Below are 21,282 nucleotides of genomic sequence, written 5' to 3' on the forward strand. Positions count from 1 at the left end.
GGGCTGCCTTTGAAAATGGTCTGTAAACTTCAGTTAATCCAAAATAGGGTGGCCTTAGGAAGCATTCCTAACAACAAAGCTAGCGGAGATGACAGTATTCCCGCTGAGCTATTTAAAATCCTAAAAGATGATGCTGTTAAAGTGCTGCACTCAATCTGCCAACAAATTTGGAACACTCAACAGTGGCCACAAGACTGGAAAAGGTCAGTTTACATCCCAGTTCCAAAGAAGGGCAATGCCAAAGAGTGTTCAAACTACCATACAATTGCGCTCATTTCACATGCCAGCAAGGTTATGCTCAAAATCCTACAAGCTAGGCTTCAGCAGTATGCGAACCGAGAACTACCGGAAGTACAAGCTGGGTTTCGAAGAGGCAGAGAAACTAGAGATCAAATCGCCAACTTTTGCTGGATCATGGAGAAAGCAAGAGAATTCCAGAAAAACGTCTATTTCTGCTTCATTGACTACGTTAAAGCCTTTGATTGTGTGGATCATAACAAACTGTGGCAAATTCTGAAAGAGATGGGGGTACCAGACCACCTTACCTGTCTCCTGAGAAACCGGTATGAGGGTCAAGAAGCAACAGTAAGAACCAGACATGGAACAACCGATTGGTTCAAAATTGGGAAAGGAGTATGACAAGGCTGCATATTGTCGCCCTGCTTATTTAACTTATATGCAGAGTACATCATGAGAAATGCCGGGTTGGATGAATCACAGGTCGGAATTAAGATTGCCGGGAGAATTATCAACAACCTCAGATATGCAGACGATACCACCCTAATGGCAGAAAGCGAAGAGGATCTAAAGAGCCTCTTGTTGAGGGTGAAAGAGGAGAGTGCAAAAGCTGGTTTGAAACTCAACATTAAAAAAACTAAGAACATGGCATTTGGCCCCATCACTTCCTGGCATATAGAAGGGGAAGAAATGGAAGCAGTGACAGGTGTTATTTTCTTGGGCTCCAAGATCACCGCAGACGGTGACTGTAGCCATGAAATTAAAAGACGCTTGCTCCTTGGGAGGAAAGCTATGGCAAACCTAGACAGCATAGTAAGAAGCAGAGACATCACCTTGCCGACAAAGGTTCGTCTAATCAAAGCTATGGTTTTCCCAGTAGCAATGTATGGCCGTGAGAGCTGGACTATAAGAAAGGCTGAGCGCCGAAGAATTGATGCTTTCGAACTGTGGTGCTGGAGAAGACTCTTACGAGTCCCCTGGACTGCAAGGAGGTCAAATCAGTCAATCCTAAAGGAAATCAACCCTGACTGCTCATTGGAAGGACAGATACTGAAGCTGAAGCTCAAATATTTTGGCCACCTAATGCGAAGAGAAAACTCCCTGGAAAAGACCCTGATGCTGGGAAAGACTGAAGGAAAAGGTGAAGGGGACGGCAGAGGATGAGATGGCTAGATAGCATCACTGATGCAATGAATATGGACTTGAGCACACTCCGGGAGAGAGCGCAGGACAGGAAGGCCTGGTGTGCTATGGTCCATGGGGTCATGAAGAGTCGGACACGACTGAACGACTGAACAACAACAACAACAAGGGTGGCTAGACTGCTAACTGGGACTGTCCCATGTAATCAGATTATGCCAGTACTTTTCCACTTGCGCTGGCTGTCAATCTACTTCTGGGCCCAATTCCAAGTGATGCTTTTAAGCTTTAAAGTCCTAAACAGCTTGGGACCAGGTTACCTGAAGGAGCATCTTCTCCCATATTTACCTTTGTGGACACTAAGGTCAACATCTGAGATCCTCCTCCTGGTGTCCCTAGCAAATGAGGCAAGGTGGGTAACTACAAAAGAGACGGCCTTTTCAGTGGGGCACCCCAGTTGTGGAATGCCCTCCCCAGAGAGGCTTGCCCATCGCCTTATGTTATGGTCTTTTCAACATCAGGTGAAGAAGACCTTTTTATTCTCCCAGGCATTTTAAGAACAGTTTTTGATGCTTTTAAATCATTGCGGTTTTATTTTGCTGTTGGTTTTTCCTCTGGTTTATGTGCCATAGTGGTTTTACTCTTCGCTGCTGGCTTTATGTGGTTTTTATGTGCTGTTTTTATTCACTGTTTTATTCTTGTATTTTATGTTTTTAATATATTGTACTCCACTCACAGAACCTGGGCTATTGGGTAGTTTAAAAGTGAAATAAATAAGGGTGCAGCCCTATCAAGATGCTGCCCTCTAGACAGAAGCCTCTGGTCTTGGAAGCTTCCGAGATTCCTGTGTCCTGCTGGGCTGCTGCTAGCAGGATGGGAGGAGCGACAGAGGCAGTTTTCACCACTCCATCCCCTGGTTTGTTGGTTTGTTTTAACTTCTTCTTCTAGATGGGCCTCTGAGCCCATCTAGAGGAGTCATGCTGCCAGAGCTGGAGAGGCCATAGGATTTTGCAGATATCACCTCTCCTCTCCCCTTCCCACCCACTCGAATACCTCCCTTTTGACCTCGGAAAGCAGGCGCTGCGGTTCTTTCCATAGTGGCTGCAAGCGGGCAGGGAGGGATCAGATCATGAAGTCCCCTTCCTGAAGTTGTTGCAGCGTCTGCAGTTTCAGGAGGAGGAACCTGAAAAATCCCAAGTCCTGGGACATTCTCCCAGAGACTGTAGGATTGTGCCTAAATATATCATTTCTCCCAAGAAAAGCCTGTCAAACTCAGTTCTTTAAGAAAATACAAATTTTTGTTGTTCCAGCTTAAGTAATTTTAATGGTGAAGTGAATTCCTCTTGGTGGTTCTCTTATTTGATTGTAGGTCTTTGGCTTTATGTGGTTTTATATACAGTCAGGGCCAGAAATATTGGAACAAGGATAACTGTTTTGGCAGTTGGCCTCTGTACACCACCACATTGAAGTTGAAAGGAAACACACCCAGATGGGAGCGAAGTCAGGACTCGCAGCTGTAATTCAAGGGGTTTGACAAAAGTGGGGCACTAACCATTCAGGAAGGACAGCCAGTGGCATACACACATACCCTGCCATCGTTGGTGGCTCATAAGTAATGGAATGAATGGCTGACAAGCAGCTGCATGGCCAGGTGGGGCCTATTCCTTGGTACCCCATGACCAATCAAGCAGATCAAAGGCCTGGAGGTGGTTCTGAGTGTTACATTTGCATTTGGTAGCTGTTGACTGGAACTCCCAACATGAGGTCCAAAGAGGTGTCCATGCGAGTGAAGGAGGCCATCGTTAGGCTGAGGAAACAACATAAACCCATCAGAGAGATAGCAAAAACAGTGGGAGTGGCCAATACAACAGTTTGGAACATCCTGAAAAAGAAGGAATTAACTGGCAAGCTCAGCAACAGCAAAAGGCCTGGCAGACCACGGAAGAAAACTAAAGTGGATGACCGCAAAATTCTGTTCACGGTGAAGAGGAACCCTTTCACAACATCTAGCCAGGTCAAGAACATTCTTGCGGAGGTAGGCATGTCATTGTTAACATCTACAGTCAAGAGACGACTTTATGAATGTAAATACAGAGGCTTCACCACAAGGTGCAAACCACTGGTAATGCTCAAGAACCGAAAGGCCCGATTAGCCTTTGCCAGCAAACACCTAAAAAAGCCTGCCCAGTTCTGGAAGAAGATTCTTTGGACTGATGAAACCAAGATTAACTTGTACCAGCATGATGGGAAGAGAAAAGTATGGAGAAGGAAAGGAACATCTTATGATTCAGAGCATACCACATCATCTGCCAAACATGGTCGAGGCAATGTTATGGCATGGGCATGTATGGCCGCGAATGGAACCGGGTCACTGGTGTTTATTGATGACCTGACTGCTGATAAAAGCAGCAGGATGAATTCTGAAGTGTATAGGGCTATACTTTCTGCTCAGATTCAGCCGAATGCTGCCAAACTGACAGGACGCCGCTTCATATTGCAGATGGATAATAACCGGAAACATACAGCAAAAGCTTCCCAAGAGTTTCTGCAGGCAAAGAAGTGGGATGTTCTTCAATGGCCAAGTCAGTCACCTGATCTCCATCCAATACAGCATGCTTTCCACTTCCTGAAGACAAGACTGAAGGCAGAAAGACCCACAAACAAGCAGCAGCTGAAGGCAGCTGCAGTAAAGGCCTGGCAAAGCATCTCAAGGGAGGGAACTCAGCATTTGGTCATGTCCGTGGGTTCCAGACTTCAGGCAGTCATTGACTGCAAAGGATTTTCCTCCAGGTATTAAAGGTGACCCTTAAGTTTGAAATGATATTTGTTTGTTCCATTACTTATGAGCCACCAACGATGGGGTGGGGGGATGCCACTGGCTGTCCTTCCTGAATGGTTAGTGCCCCACTTTTGTCAACCCACTTGAATTACAGCTGAAAGTCCTGACTTGGCTCCCATCTGGGTGTGTTTCCTTTCAACTTCAATGTGGTGGTGTACAGAGGCCAACTGCCAAAACAGTTATCCTTGTTCCAATACTTCTGGCCCCGACTGTAGAATGGTACTATTCATTTCTGTCTTAGTGACCTGTCTTGAGTTTCGATGTTCCTCTTCTTTGGAAGCGGTGCTCTGGTTTGTGAAGTTGCTGCCATCTGAAAGCACCCTCAATCAAGTGATTGTTTTCTGGTCTACTCTCAATAGGTTGATAAAGATGTCCAGTCCCTACATGAACAACCTCATTATTCTTGGGGGGATGCTGTCCTATGCATCTATATTCCTTTTTGGCCTTGATGGATCTTTTGTCTCTGAAAAGACATTCGAGACCCTTTGTACTGTAAGTAATTCTGAACTGTTTTAATAGAGATACTCCTTAAGTTTTGTGTAACACAAGCCATTCCACGTATTATACTGTGGCTTTCTGTAGAGGTTGTAGTACTGCTATCCACAACCACTTGTGCTTTTGAAATCTGAAAAAGTACTGCTTTGGATCAGAAAGGCCACAATTTGGAGGAATGTGGAGCACTTGTATCAGCTTTCAGTTAAAGTTCAGTCTTAAATGTGGTGTTAAGAGAGGGAAGGGTGCTGTCTCAAGGGGATGGTGATCAGACCTCTTCTCAAGGACCCCTTTCTCTGCCGCAGTGATCTAGCCTATTTCAGACCACTCTGTAATTTTTTTCTATATTGGGGAAGTCAGTTAAGCATTTGTGCATTAAGCTGATGTGGCAGCCCAGTTCCAGCCTTTTCTTGTTTAAACATCCTTCCCTGACCCTTTTCAGTCTGGCTTGCATCCTGGTTTCAGGACTTAGACAACTTTAGTAGGCCCAATTGATTGTCCTAAACTTGAGATAGATGGAAATGTGGAATCGATCTGCCTCCCTGCTGGTTGTCCTCACCCTCTCAGTGGTTTTTAATCCTGTGGACCAATATATTTTCTTGAATAAATCTTGAGTATAACTGCATTCATGACTAAAGTGTGTTCTTGGGTAAGTATAAGAACCTTATGACCCCTGCTGCTGTTTCTCAAGGGTTTTGCATAATGCAGTTTATTAAGCTAAGCCATCATCAAGACTGAATATAACCACATTACTGCATTTTTAAATGTTTCATATAATTGATAAGATTTATTCAATGGCGGTAGTCGGTGTATAGTTGTATTGCCTGCAGTAGGCTTCGAACTCTTAATTTAGAGGTGCCAAGTTAGTGATAAATCAGATCCAGGTTTACTTACAAGGAGATACTTTATTGAGTACAATCAGCACACAGGTGTACCCAATGGTTGGATCAGACAGCTTCTCTGAATCGTGGGGTAAATTGTATTTTATACCATACATGTCAGCAGTGAGGCAGCATGACAACAGCAAGCGTTAATTATCAATCATCTGCAACTTTCCTAGCATAGGCTAGCAGTGCTTGGTCAGAAGGGAAACAGTCAGAGTTTTCCCACTACAGACACCTGCAGCTCAGCATAAACATAGCTTCACTTCCCAGGCACATTTTGATAAGACACTCCACTTATTAGTATGGAATGCGCTTGAGGCCGCTATCAACCTTTGACTCCTCTCACATCCTCAGAGGCCCACTAGCAAGGGAATTGCACTAATAATGAACCTAAGCAAAGCATTATGAATCGCTAGGCCCCTCTAACACTACAGGTAACTTAGTTACAGACCTGGGGTCAATACATTAGTTAAGGCCAATCAGACAGTTCATTGTTCCCAATACTTTGTAGCTCAACCTGAAGTCTAAAGAAGACATGGCAGACAGCTAGAAATTAAAGTCATAATACCTTTATTAAGAAGATCTAAAAATCACAAAGCAGTGAACTAGCTTGTGAGTTTCACAGAACTCTTACTAAAAGTGCAGTCCTATGCAAGTTTAGACAGGAAAAAGGCCTACAACTCTCAGCATGCCCCCAACTAGCATGGCTGGCTGGGGCATGCCAGGAGTTGTAGGCCTTTTTTCTGTCTAAACTTGCATAGGATTGTGTTCATAGGATCTTAAGATGGTGATACAGGAGGCTCTTCGCAGACTAAATTGTGCTCAGTGCAAAAGATCTTAGGTTGCACCAAAGCATGCAAGGACAAAGAAGCAGTGGCCACTTGCCCTTTGAAGATTTAAAAGCCAGCACTTATTCAAATTTCTCTCTAGCGCTAATCAAAATCATGGGTCCCTGTTAAGACATACAGCAGAAATAAAAAAAAATGTGATTGTTCTGATGTAAGGTAAACTGGAATGTTTAGATGACATACTAGGTATAGAAGCAAAATTGAGCAATATTAACTAGTGGTTGGAGGGTGTATGCTCTCTCTCTCTGTGTCTCCCTCCCCCCCTCTCCCTCCCCCCACTGCACAATAATATGTTGAGACTTTTGATTTTGCCTAAGGAAACAAGTGGCTTGAGTGTCCTTCCACAGGGATTGATATGGTTATAGGCATGGGCAGATTGCCTAAGGGTCTTTTCTTGTAAATGATACTTATAAAGAGTTTCCAGGAAAGCAGTAGTATATCATAGGTCATACATAATCAAGGGCAATGAGAGCAGTCAAGGAGAAAATAGAGGACGGAAAGTGAAGGGTATCATAGAAGGTATGGGAAATACGAACTGTCTGAACTGACAAAATATTTGGTCCAGTGCTACTCCTCTAGCATACATCACTGAGCAATACTTGACTTCACTGTCCCCATGTGCCATTAAAAAACTTTAAAAACTTAAAAAAACATTAATGGAACAAATCCATTAAGCGCAGAGTTAAAAGGTTAGCACATTTGAAGTGTCAAGGAAAGGTAAGTATCCAAATGCCCAAATAGAGCAATTAATGCCCTCAGTGGCCTTAACTATGCAGTGTGACATGATATTTCAAAAGGAACTGAGAACTACAGATTTAAAAGAGGACATGTACCTAACAATCAGGACAAAATGGAAATGTCAAAATGAGGCAAGTATTCTTAATACTGTGGGTAAGGAGGGGCTAGAAAATTAGAGATCCTATACTTTTATACTTTTTATTATTAAATTGGCTGTGAACTTCAAATGTGGTGTCCAGTGAATTAATGGGTTTTGGAACTTCTGTTACTTTATGTGCATAGGTAAGTACTAGCTGCTGAGGTAACGAGTTGCCAATCTGCATTCTCTTGCTTTTTGGCATTTAAGCTTTTCTAACCATAACCTTAGTTATGCACTTGAAGATGGAGTATTTTGCCCTTGATTATATATGACTTTTGATATACCCGCCTTTGTGAAATAACGTCTACTGAGACACTTGGCTATATTATGACTTTCTCCTTATGGCAAGTCTGCCTGCTTGGTTTCTTATGGCCAAGGTTGCTTTGTATACATTCAGGAAAAGCTGGATTTTGCAATCATGCCGAGAGTGAATTCAGTTGCTGAGTTTGTTTATTGATTGATTGATTGCTCTTTTAAACTAGCCAATAACCAGTTTCCTGGGTGGTGAGCAATACATTAAGAACTTAAAATACAAACAATAAAATAAAGAGTAAAAACGGCACATAATAAAACCAAGATAAAACCTGCAGCAAAGAATAAGAACACTACATCATATAAAATTAAAGTAAAACCATGAACAAAGTTAAATAAAGTCTTAAGATCTAAAAGCTCTAACCAAAAAAACCCCATATCTATGACAGCTATTTGGCCAAAATGGGGCAAATGAGAAAGAAGAAACAAGTATCAGCATTTTCCAGGATTTGCAGGTACTGTGTCAAAAAACATGACAAAGAACAACAAGGCTAAATCAACATGTGAAAATCCCAAATTTACTATCACAACAAACGTAGGTGGTTGAACCTTGCAGACTTTAATGAGATGCAGGGTTACAGCCTCAGAGTAAGAATAAAGTGATTTCTAAATATGATACTGTATTAAAATGTTCCAGAAGCGGCCATTTGAAGTTTCATTTCACACAGGGGCCCCAATCCAGCTCTAGTTCCGTGCAATTAGTCATGTTTAACAACCAGATGGGTTCATATTGTGATTGTAAGTTAAGGCGCAATTCTATGCATGTTGGTTGGGAAATGCTGACTGGGGACTACTGGGAGTTGTAGGACTGTCTAAACATGCATCAGATTGCACCGTTGGTATTATTTATTAGGACTCTTCTAGGTGAGGAGAAATCAATCTATTTAGGCTGCAGTCCTGTGCATACTCCTCTGGGAAGTACGCCCCTCTGAACAGAGTGGGGCTTACTTTTGAGTAAATATGCATAGGGACTTATTGTGCTATTTGTAAGATTAGATATTATCTCTGTCACTTGACTTCCTGACTTATTCTTTCCCTTTTGCACTAATTGTGATATTTGGAATTCATTTCCAGACAGTTTATAATTATTTCAAGCACTAAGAAGCAAGACAAGATGTAGCCTCATTCTGATTAGTGTCAAGTTATTTGGCCCTGTGTTTATAACCCTATTCTTAATTTTAAGAAACTATTGTATCTTGTAATTACAAGATGATAGGCAGATCGAAAGTGAAGAAATATATAATGTGATTGCAAATGCCTAAGTGAAAACTACCTCAACTGGGCTGAAAGTATCTGGGTGCGTGTGTTAGCTTTTGTGAACACATCCCCTTTTCAAGATTAAAGAGTTTGCTTTTATTAAATCAATTAAGTAAGATGATGTTTATGTTTGACTCTTAATGTTTATATCTAATGTTTATATGTTGCCTAGCTTTTTCACTTGGAACAATACGGTTGCCTGTGCTAATGTGTCTGGGAAAAAATGGAGCACAAAAACTGCAGCATAAATGCTAATAATGCAGATTTTTTTAAAAAACTGCATCGTCAACATTGCCAGCTGAACACTCTGTCCCACATTTAGAATAGCTGGGACAAAAAAACATAGTCCTTTCATTGCTTTTAGATTTCTTTCCTTCCTTTTCCCTCTCATTGTCTAATGCATATCCCTTCTTTTATGTGATTCTTCTTTCATCTTCTTAAAGGCTTTACTTTTACAAATCTAATTGAAATCTGTAGAAATTAAAATGTTAACTTTGTAATTCAGTTTCCTTTTATTTTAATGGAATTTAGGAATGCCTAATCTCCATTGGATTGGTACCCACTTTTCTGGGCAGAAATATATGCACATCCATTACTATCCATCCTGGTTTGTAACGCTCTAGCTCATGTCTGGTTCATATATAGAAAAAAGAGTTCCTACTTTTTTCAGCTGTCTTGTAAGCTTGAACTTTTTTTAAAAGGGGAGGTGACATTTCTCATATTTTGGGACTGTAGAACCGGTGCTTAAGAACACACATTTGTGTGGTATAAACATAAATTTGATATAAGAAGGAGTTTGAATCTTTCCTTAGCCTAACCTATGTTTGCAGATCACAGGTTATTAAAGCTAGTTATGAGAAAAACTGAGTCTCTTCTTCATTTCAGGTCCGGACATGGATACTTACAGTGGGCTACACAACTGCATTTGGGGCAATGTTTGCAAAAACATGGAGAGTCCATGCAATTTTCAAAAATGTAAAAATGAAGAAAAAGGTGAGTGGCTTGTTAGGAGAGCAACATGCCAGACGCCCCGATTCAGATGTACTGCTAAATGTTTGCTGCTTAGTTAGTTTAGTTTAGGGGTGCAGAACTTCAGGTCTGGTTCCCCAGATGACCCCGCCCCCTTCCTCTGGTCCCACCCCCTTTCCCATCACCACTGATCATTTGGTGGTTTATCAGCTTTTGTGCAGTTTTTCACCCATTTTGAAAGGTTGAACTGCCTGTCCTAAAATGTAGTTACTGGCAGTAAGAACTTTCAGCTAAATTATGCTAGTATTTTTTGTATGTTGGCCCTACCCCATTTGCTTTAGGCCTTTTCCCTTCTACCCCACCTACCACTGGAATGTGGCCCCTGAAAGCTTTTCTAATATGGATTCAGCCCTTAAGCTAAGAAAGGTTCAACAACCCTGGTTTGGCTGCTTCTGCTGGTGGGAGGAGCCAAGCAGTAGTAAAACAGCACCCTGCTCAAGAACGATAAGCCGGAATTCTCTGCAGTTCTGGCTTGTTATTGCATGTGAATGTGGCCATTGTGTCAAGGTTTGCCCTTCTGTATCACAGAATCATAGAGTTGGAAGGGGGATCCCTGTCAGTCTCTGCCTGAATACCTCCAGCGACGGAGAGCCCACTAACTCCCTAGGCAGTTAGAGGGGGGGATCAGGTGATGCAGACATGACAAAGCAGATATTACTCCATTAAAAATACTTTTGGGGGCCCTGCCAAAACATTCCTGAGGTTTTCCTTCCTCTGTTCAGGTTGATAGTGATAAGGTGCATTCTTAGATTATATCCCATGGGATGGGGCAGCCAGCCGAGTTGTGTAGCATTGTAGGGTAGAAGCATTGGGCAAGGATGTATTGTGCATGTATGATGGATTCTGGATGTTAAATAACATGTTCTGCAAGTGTAGGTATGATGTATGACTGATGCTTTGTAGCTTAGTCCTGGGCATGTTGCCACTGTCCTCTTTTTTTTTTTTTTTGTGGTCATTTAGCTGTCAATCTACTCTGAGGTAAATGCTGATATATGGGTGGCCAAGAGCCTTTGTCTCCTTTCATTTCACTTGTTGGCACAACTTTCAGTTTCATGCATGGCATTGAGAATATTTGGGCTTTTGTCAAAAGGAGACAGTTGGTGTCCTTGCCAGGTCACAGGCTGAAGAACTGAAAATTCATCCCTGGTGGGTACGGGTGATGCAATGTGCTGAAGTGATGGAAGACCCTAAGATGGTGGATATCTCAGAGAAGGGAGCAAGGAGCATTTCCTTCCCATCATGTACCATTTGCCATTTAACAACATAAGAAGAGCCATCAGAGAAAGGCCTTTCTAGTCCAGCATTCTGTTCACACAGTGATCAACCAGCTTCCTGTGGGAAATCCACAAGCCATGAGTGCAATAGCACCCTCCTACTAATGTTGCCCAGCAACTGTATACAGAGGCAAACTGCCTTTGATATTGGAAGTAATATATAGCCATCATGACTAATAGCCCTTGATAACTTATTCTCCATGAATTTGTCTAATTGCCTTTTTCAACTGTCCAACTTGGTGGCCACCAATACATCTTGTGGTAGCGAATTCCACTATGCGGTGCGTGAAGAAGTATTTCCATTCAGCTGTCCTGAATCTCCCACCATTCAGCTTCATGGGATGGCCCTGGGTTCTAGAATTATGGGTGAGGGAGAAAATGCTTCCCTATCTACTTTCTCCACACCATGCATAATTTTGTACACCTCTATCATGTATCCCTTTACTCACCTTTTTTCCAAGCTAAAGTCCCTTTTGCAGACCAGTGATGCCCTGTTCCATGTGTGGAAGGGAACTCAGGGAAAATAGTTTGCCCCACTTCTTTTTTCCCTTCTCTTCCTTTGGCCTTTTCTACTGCCACCATGTAGAAACATTTTTCCCCTAGCTGCCTCCACCAAACTAGCCTTAAAATTCCTTGGGTCTCAAGTATCCACTTTGAGGTAGTGTGGAGGTCGGCTATTAGATGTGGAGTGTGTAACCCAACAAGAAAAGAGACCACAAAGTTTCACGTAACAACACTTAAGAATTTACTGAAAATTGTGTTACTATGAGAAGTTTTTATCTCTGAATGGATATACTCATACAGCACATAACACCAATAGAGTAATAAAATAACCAGGGATAAATGTATTCAGTTACCTAACTAGACTCTTGCTCCTGTTTCATCCTAGTCCCTTCCCAGCAGTATCTTGTTATCATGGTTCCAGCATTCTCATAACTAGTTCTTCTTTGTGGCCTCTGTGCATCATACGTATGGGCTCTTGGCCTGTGCGGAGCCTTGATTGGGAACCTTCTCTAAGGATTCTTTGGCAGGAACCCTCCCCTACCGCCCCAGTGTGCATGCCTTTAGCAGGTTCTCACTTATTCCCTCAGTTCTCTTTCAGTCTCCATTCTGGCAGCCTCACAGAGAATCTTCTATGTTGGTTTCCTGATGGAAATTAGAACTTGCTGAGGTTTAATTATTATTTTATTTCTTTCTTTTCTATATTCTTGTTTTTCAACTATTGCATTTGATTTTGCATTTTTATTTGTGTTCGTGATCTCGCGATCATTTTCGTAAATGCACCCACTGTGGCAGTATACTCCCTCCAACAGCCGGACAGTCTCTGCGCTTTTTGTTTGGGAGAAGGCCATAAAGTGGACATTTGTTCTTTCTGTCAAGCCTTCATGAAGCAAATGAGGCATGATCAATCCATGAGATTTCGAGCCGTGCTCAGGGAGAAAGCCTGACAGGAAGTAGAACTGGCAGAGATAACTTGCCCAAGGTGTTGAAAAACACCCCCCCCTTGGGACATCAAAGACCCTATTCCACCCACTTGGGGACTCTTCGATGGCTCAGGGATGAAAGTTCCCTCACCTCCAACCACTTCTAACGTTGGGAGTACTGATCTGCTGACACCAGGTTGATCACTAAATATTGCTGTGGCCAAAAAGATACCTAAAAAGGTGAGAGCACATAAGTCTCAGTTGGAGCCAAAGAAAAAGAAAACATCCCTAAGTCGCCCACAGCTCCGGTTCCGATCCCAATAGTATCAGTACCTATGTCGGTGTACTCCTATGTATAGTTGGTTATTGGTTCTGTCTATGAGAGCAGGGATCCATCACCTGCAATCTTCTGCAGGATCTCAGTCTCTACATCACTGTGGAGAAATCTCACTTGACACCAACACAGCATATCCAGTTTATTGGTGTGGTACTCCACTCCACTTGGGGCCAAGCCTTTCTTCCCTCAGACTGGGCATCAGCATTAATATGCCTTGCAGAAGACTTGTCTGCCCAGATGATTGCCATTGTTTCACGGATACAGAGACTGCTGGATTCGATGGCGGCCACAACTGCAGTGGGGGCATTGGCAGAATTATGAGAACCTCACAAAACTGGTTCATTCATATGTTCGACCCAACCTTGGATGCACATTGAACACACCTGCATTTTTCCCAAGGAGATGGCTGCAATGCTGCCTTGGTGTACAGATGCCTACAGTCTTCTCCTGGGTATCGTTTTCTCTCTACCTTCCCCATTTTGGCTGTTGGCAACAGACACTCCCCTATCGGGATTGGGCGCACACTTTGGACCCCTGAAGGTTTAGGGCAAATGGACCAAGTCAGAGGCTATCCACCATATCAGTCTCTTAGAACTCTTGGCTGTCTAGAAAGCCCTGAGGTTGTTCAAGATGGAACTACAAGGGTGCTTGGTTCAGATAGTATCCAACCACACCACAACTATTTACTTGCGCATTGGACCGGTAGCAGTACATGTAGTGGATGTGGACAACTGCCTCGCAGACATCCTCAGCAGAAATTATGCCATATTTCATGAGTGGGCAGTGGCTCCATTGGTAATCTCCAATCTCTTCCACAGGCAGGGCATTCTGGACATAGACCTGTTTGTATGAGCAAGGAACAGCAAGTGCAGGCATTTCTGCAGCAGAACAGGAGTGGACTCAGGATCATTCAAGAATGCCTATCTTTACTAGTTGTCCTGCTCTGGTACTGCCCCTCCAGGACTGAGGCTGTTTTAGAGTGGCCCCAGCCAGCTGTGTGTTGCTGCCAGAAGAGTAGGAAGAAGAAGGGTCGGTTACTGTGGGGACTAGAATTCCAAAGCTTAGGAGGTATCAGTAGCATGGTCAAAAGAAGTTTGCCAAGGTGAAGACTCCAAGAAAAGGTAAGCATTTGAAGAATAACAGGGAGCAGGCAATTAAGTGAGGTCATAGACAGTCTGGGTCATAAATCAGGAATACCAGAAACAAAGAAACAAGCAAATGTAGAAACAGAGTTAGGCACAGATTATTGGTTCTAGCAAAGATGTCACATCTTTGCAAGGCTTTTCAAGGCCATATGTTCCTGAGGTTCCTGAGTCCACCCAGCCCCAAACACTCAAGGACCTTCAGACACCTTCCTCCTGAGAAGACCTTGATTGCAGCTGAGAACTGTGCCTGGGTAGAGGCAGATGAGCAAGCCTGTTCAATCGATGTCTCTCCTGGGGAGTTATGAGAGGACCCTGCTCCTGCTCAAACTCTGAGCTCTCTGGTGAAACACGAGATGGCCCTGGTTGTTCACCGTCAGTCTGACAGGGTGCCTCCTGTATCTCCTCTGTTGGTTCCTCTTCTGGTAAGGCCTCTTCCTCATCTGATGAGGAGTCGCCAAGGCTAAGCATGACACTAGTGGACAAGTCTGTTTCTATACCATTTTCCACCTTTCCCTCTCCTCACCAAGGATATGGCAAAAATCAGAATGGACAAGTGGAACTGCATCCTCATCACCCCGTGGTGGCCAAGACAACCTTAGTTTACCCTTCTCCTTCATCTATCAGGTACGTTTGCCTCCCATCAATCCTGAACCTCTTGATATAGGACCAAGGCAAAATCCACCATCTAAATCTGCTCACGCACTGCCTGACAATATGGAGAATCCACTGACTGACTCTTGTGGGGTTGTTCTGGAGGCGGTTCAGCGCATCCTTGATGTGGCATGTAAGCCAACTACAAGAAGGGTATATGCCAGTAAATGGGCATCTTTGTGTACCTTTGCGAACCCCCATTGGTTTGATATAGTTCAGTGACGATTGCAACAAGTTCTACAATTTATGTTATCCCTTCACGAGAAGGGGTTATTGTTGTCTTCTCTAAGGGATTCTCCACACTGAGGCTTATTGTTCTGCGATATTACCGGGCCTTCTGCTTCTGGATTCTTTGTGAGATAGATCCACCCTTTACATGAGCTTCCCTCCCCACCCTTTTCCCCTGTTCATCTGCAAGATCTATAAGTTTCATTATACAGCCACTAGATGGTGCTGTTGTTATATAGCACCACATCCTCTTTTCACATGCAAATTCAGACTGATTGAAAGTGGATCTTTTTGTTAGCTCATTATTTCCATTTCAAATTAAGTTGGGGAAATGCTAGGAAAACACTAGACAGGCACTGGAAGCTGACAACATCATGTAAAGAACCCGCAAACCTCCATGAGTAACCAGTCTCAACTGCAGGATAAAAGCCCCCTGTGGAGAAGCCCTAAGGGTTTATTTAGCAGCAATTTTCCTCTTTTCATCAGCCAGTAGACAGAGTGTTGGTCTTCTCACACTGTCAGTTCAAGCAGTTTCTCCATGGAGTGCCTAATCTCACTCTGCTGATCCAATGCCTGGTTCCATTGTAGAGTCCATCTGTTGTTCTACAGACGTTGACTACCAAGCCATTCAAGCCACTAACTATAGTAGACCTCTGACTACTTTCCTGATAGGTGACTTTCCTAATGGCAGTTACTTTGGTGCAGGGATCTAGTGAATGTTGTGCTTTGCATGTTTACCCACCTTATCTATCGTTTCATCGTGACAAGGTGGTGCTCCATCCCGACTTCATCTTTCTGCCTAATCTCTGATTTTCATCTGAACCAGGACGTTATTTGCCAGCATTTTTTCTATTGGACTCAACATCTATTGAATCCACTCTTTATACTTTGGATAAAGTATATGCTCTGGCATTTTACAAATCCTGGACTGAGAGTTTTCACAAGTCACAGCAACTGTTCCTATGTTATGGATACAAGTGACATGGTTTGCCTGTGTCATCTCAGAGCCTCTCCTCCTGGGTGGTGAGCACCATCAAGCTGACAGGACTCCCGCTTTCAGACCCTGTTGGAGGTCATTCTACTTGAGTGGTAGCTATGTCTGTGGCATTTACCAAAGGGGTTCCTTTTCCAGACATGTGCCAGGCAGGTATGTGATCCAGGCCATTGACATTCAACAGCCACTGCAGATTGGATGTTCAGGCTAGAGCTGACTGCTCTCTGGATCATGCTGTTCTGTCAGCCGTTCTACAATAGGACACTGAACCCACCTCCAGTAAGTCAGCTTGCTACTCACCTATGTGCGTGATGCACAGAGACCATGAAGAAGGAAGACAGGTTGCTTACCTGTAACTGTAGTTTGTCGAGTGGTCATCTCTGCATTCACACAACCCACCACCATCCCTACTTTGGTGTTGATGTTGATACCAAGGTTTCTCTCAGTTCCAAGGCTGCTTTGGTGGAACTGAGGGAATAGGTGGAAACCTGCTACAGACATGTGCATTTGGGCAGTGGGTAGAGATGTCCATTGCCAGGAAATCTGGCCCTTTTGGGGCCCGATGGATACCCATGGCACCCCTGACTTGGCTTGCATTTGTGAGCTGATTTTGTTCCTGAAATCCAGGAACTTTTGGGGGGGCATTTTTGTGTGTGTGTGTAAAAAGCAATTTGTGCAAATTGCAGCCATAAACTTTTGACCTTTTGGCTGAAACTAACCAGCAATACACAAAAAAAGATGTAACTTCATAATATCCCCAAAAGCAAATTATATACAAAAAGAGAAGACGGTTCTGTTTCTTCACATCCCAGATATTATAACCTTTTCTCATAGGAGCCACTTGATAGTTTTAGTTGACCCTTTAACTTTTTCTCTTTTTGGCACCTTTTCCAGCTCTACAATATTCATTTGCAGATAGTTCAAGTATTTCTTGAATTAAGTACATATTGGTCCAGTTTGCCCAATTATTGTGGCTTAAACAAGGTATGATGGCTTGTTTAAGCCATGGCTCATGCCGGGCACCGTTTGTCTAATTACCCATCTGGGCACAGCTTGTCATATCATCCAAACCTGGGTGGCATGGCTTGTTGGATGGGAAGACAACCCTCAGATAACCCATGGGCTGTTGTTGGGTTATTTGAGGGTTGTTTCCTCCTCGAACAAGCCATGCTGCCTGGGTTCGGATGACGCGACAAGCCGTGACCAGGCGAGTAATTAGACAAATGGCACCTGCCATTTGCCAGCATGCACTGTGCCTTAAACAAGTTTGTTTAAGCCACGATGATCATGTGAACCAGGTCATTCTGATGGTGACATAGGATTTTCTACCAGAGCAGAGGAACCTTCTGTACATACCACTGGAGTTCTTCAGATGTGACAGTGCTAATGCAAATTAGGCCAAGTTCAACTAGATGTAGAATAAAAAGTGGGTGGACAGCTGGGGAATATGCCTACAGAACAGAACAGTACAGGAAGCACAGCAAGGGGAAATATCTGGAGACATACATGGATATATGTCTCCTGGAGAGACATATGTCAGCCGATGCAGACCCAACCTAGCAGATATTAATGCCAGCCATAGATATTGTTGAGAAGTTTCCTGTCTTCTTCTCCAAGCAGTAGAAAGTTCCAGGGACTACCTCTTTTTATTACTTAAATATTTATTACTTATTTAAATATTTATATAATGCTTTTTAGGGCTGAAGGCCTTCACAGAGCAGTTCAAAATTAAAATCCAAAACCAATTCAACACGTGAAAATATAACACACAACTAAAAACCTTCCGGTATAACATGATTACATTAAAACATAAAAAACAAGCAGATCAGTTTCCTTTAGAGAAAGGAATACTGTACTGTAGTCTTTTCTGTTTCATTCTACTATTCTCCCTCAGACTTCTGAAACTTAGTCTTCCCTTTTAAGGTTACTCTGCCTTTTAGTGTCCCAAAGATACCACCTTGGAAAGTAAATGTGCAACTGAGTATGTTCATCCTGTGTTTTCCTGTTGGGATTTGTAGAATGGGGCAAAGGGATATTAAAGATTCACTAAGCAGGAGTGCTTCAACCTTCCCTCGCTCGTCTCACCTAAGAATATGAGAAGAGCCCTGCTGGCCTGGACCAGACCCATCCAGGCCAGCAGGGCTCTTATTAGGTTAGGCCCAGTTAGAGATGTGAAGGCCTGGAAAGAACCGGAAAAAAATGGGCGGGGGGGGGAATGTTTTTTCCGAGGACTGTTTTTGTTTTTTTCCGAAAAATCGAATAGGTTTGGAATATGTAATATTATCTTTTAGAATTAAAGGTAATATATTTATATATTGTTACCCAGCCTTTACTCTACCCAACATTATTTCTAGAAACTATGTAACAAGAACACTTTTATAGAAAGACTAGCAATGTAAAATGTCTGGAAATAATGAAGCCATGGGGAAAATGGCCCCATGAGAGGTTTTTTTAGTCCTCTCATTCCCAGCATAGTTATTTCTTTCATTCCTTATTAAAATGATTGATCTAAAGGATATTTTACTGATAGACATTTATGCTCAGTTTCCCAACATGTGAGTAGAGTCACCATTGTGCACTCTTGACAGTAAATGTGCATTCTTGACAGTTAGAGTCCTGTGTTTCTGATGTTGTAGCAGTCATTCAATATAGTTCTAATCTATACAGATAATAATTACAAATTTACTGGGTTTACTTTTAGAAGTTTTAAAATATATTTTTATGAGCACACTAAGTTATATATAAAATAACTTCAGGAACAGAAAGGCGGCTTTATTTTCCTAAAGCAGCCCTCCCCAACCTGGTGCCCTCCAGATGTTTTGGACTAGAGTGCCCACCATTCCTGACCATTGACCATGCTGCCTGAGGCTGATAGAAGCTGAAGTCCAAAATTTTTGGAGGGCACCAGGTTGGAGAAAAATGTCTTAAAGCAACAAAGTGACTTTAGTTCTGTCAAGAACACTAAAAAAATTGCTTATTTTTCAGTATTTCCCAAAATTTCTGTTTTTTCCCAGAAAACCTGGAAAAAAACATTTTTTTCCTATGGCCTCACAATTTCTGGAAATTTTACATCTCTAGGTCCAGTTAGGTTCATCTGGGAAATTCACAAGAATGATGAAAGGCAAACGCTCCCCTGTTGTTTGTCCCTGGTACCTAGTGTTCAGAGTATACTGCTTCAGAACATGGATGCTCCATTTAACTTTCATGTAATAATAATTAATAGACTTATTCTGCATGAATTTCTCTTATCCTTCTTACATGTAATCTAAGCTTGTGGCCGTCATTACATGCCATCACATGGCACTGCATTCCATAAGTTAATTATGTGCCATGTGATTAAATACTTTCTTTTGTCTGTCCTAAATACTGCTAGAAGTTTGTTTGGATGATCTTTGAGTTCACTCTTCACCTTCATTCTCTTGCACAGCTGCTCTAGCAGTTGACCCAAATGGAAAAAAATGGAACAATTCCTTAATCTAGCTGCTGCTTACAGGGAGTTGTATCCAGTGTTAGATTAACTGAAGTCCCATTCATTTCAATGGGTCTACTCGAAGTAGGACTAACATTGCATACGACCCAGAGTTTCCACTCAGGATATCACAGAAAGAGAGAGTGGGAGGGAGTAACACCCAGTCTCTCTTGTTTATGAGCATCTGAATATAATTCCCAGAGTCCCAGCAGTTGCAGCCCTCATCTTGCGCCTATCTTCCCATCCTCCCGCAGAAGACTTGCAGCACTGTTTGAGAACCTAGTTCTATGGTCCACTAAGTTCTATGAAGAAATACAAAACGGTTAACATCTCTTGACTAGGGTAAATGTAGTGTGAATCCAGACTAGGGTAAATTTATTTTTCGTAGTTATTGGTTTGTTTCCTGAAGAAATAGAAAAACCAATAATTTTACAAGATGTGTATGTTTAGAGAATGTTGTACCTAAATTCTGTGAAAATGCATGAATTACTCTTCTGCCCTTGCATTGACTAAGGCTGGTACAAAAAGGCTTTTTAGCACTGCACCTTCTGTGACCTTGAGGTTGCTGTAAACCGACAAAAAAGTTTGCTGCAGTGAGAAAATACATGGAAGCCTCAGATAATGCTTGAAGAAGATTCATATAAGACTTACAGGACTGATTAAAGGACAGAAATGAGACCTTACAATGTTACTTTAGGAAATTTGCTCAGCTTCTCAAAAAGCTTGAAATCGTGTGCAATGTTAGAGGGGCATGTGCCCTCTTGAAGGTGATTGGATCCACATAACATAATTGTTCAGGATTGGACTACTAGGGAAAAGGGATCCTGGCCTCATCCACTGGCCAGATAACCAACAATTTCTAGGAACTTTTATCCCCCTCCTAGCATGAAGACTATAAATGGTGGTCCAGTTAAGATGTCCTACTTCCTGATCTTCAAACCTTTTTGGTGATCAGAAATGTGCCCCAGGCTTATGCACTCTCTTGTTGCCCTCTCTTCTCCCATTCCTTGCTTGCTCTAAATAAAGTTTGCTGCGATGTCAGAATCAGAGCTAACCATCAGGCCAGCTGCCTGTGGAAGTACTGGGAGGCAGGAGCGGTCCTGATTCCTCCTCACTGGGATATTGTTATCTGATCTATTTGCAGATCAGAACCAGGAACAAGTGCTTACGAGGAGGGCTTGAACTCTAGCTGTCTGTCACCACTGAGATAGCACTGCTAGTGGGCACCAAAGGACAATGCCAGAGGATATAGGCCCTCTGGAATGGACATTAGATGTAGGGTGTGTGAGACTGTTAGTTTGTTCTAGGGTTCAAGATTTACATGTGGAATCCTGCTTCTCATATTGAAAACAATTTTGTTCAAACATATTTGTGAACCATCTTGAAAATCTAGATGATAGAAAAGTGGAATATAAATGTTTTAAATGAAAACAGCAACAACAACTATGGTTAGAGGTGACCAGGATTACCCCAAAACAGGATTTGAAAACTGGGTTGAAGTGGGTTTGTAAACCATAGTTTCAGACAATCCCTGTTAGAGTTAAATCCAATTCAGATGTAACAGTAAACTGTGACAAACTGTGTTAAGGAGGGGAGAATCTATGGGCAGAATCCAATGGGGCAGTTATGTCCCTGCCGATTCCCTTCTGCTCTGCCAGCTTCCCTCGGCAAGCGGTGGGTCCTGCTGATTCCGTTGCGCAAGTGGGACCCACTGCTTACACAAGGGAGATTTAGCGCTTCCTAGAGGAACACCCCAAACAAGCAGAAACACTCATTTCCAGAAGGAGGCAGGTCTGCGGAGCTCTCTTGTGCAAGCTCAGCTGACTGCCTCTTTCCAGAAGCGAG

General features: G+C 42.7%; 1 protein-coding gene across 1 annotated transcript in view; it reads left to right on the forward strand.

Moving 5' to 3' along the window:
• Window positions 1-21,282, forward strand: part of GABBR2 (gamma-aminobutyric acid type B receptor subunit 2) — a 447,064-nt gene that overhangs the window by 263,877 nt on the left and 161,905 nt on the right. The window contains exons 11-12 of the mRNA XM_084850624.1: window positions 4,576-4,708; window positions 9,772-9,879. Coding sequence (XP_084706750.1) covers window positions 4,576-4,708; window positions 9,772-9,879 — 241 coding nt within the window. The remainder of the gene's footprint in view (window positions 1-4,575; window positions 4,709-9,771; window positions 9,880-21,282) is intronic.

The sequence above is a fragment of the Heloderma suspectum genome, chromosome 4, assembly GCF_057233095.1.
Source record: "Heloderma suspectum isolate Gila_16-S chromosome 4, 16-S_ref, whole genome shotgun sequence".
Classification (NCBI taxonomy): Eukaryota; Metazoa; Chordata; class Lepidosauria; order Squamata; family Helodermatidae; genus Heloderma; species Heloderma suspectum.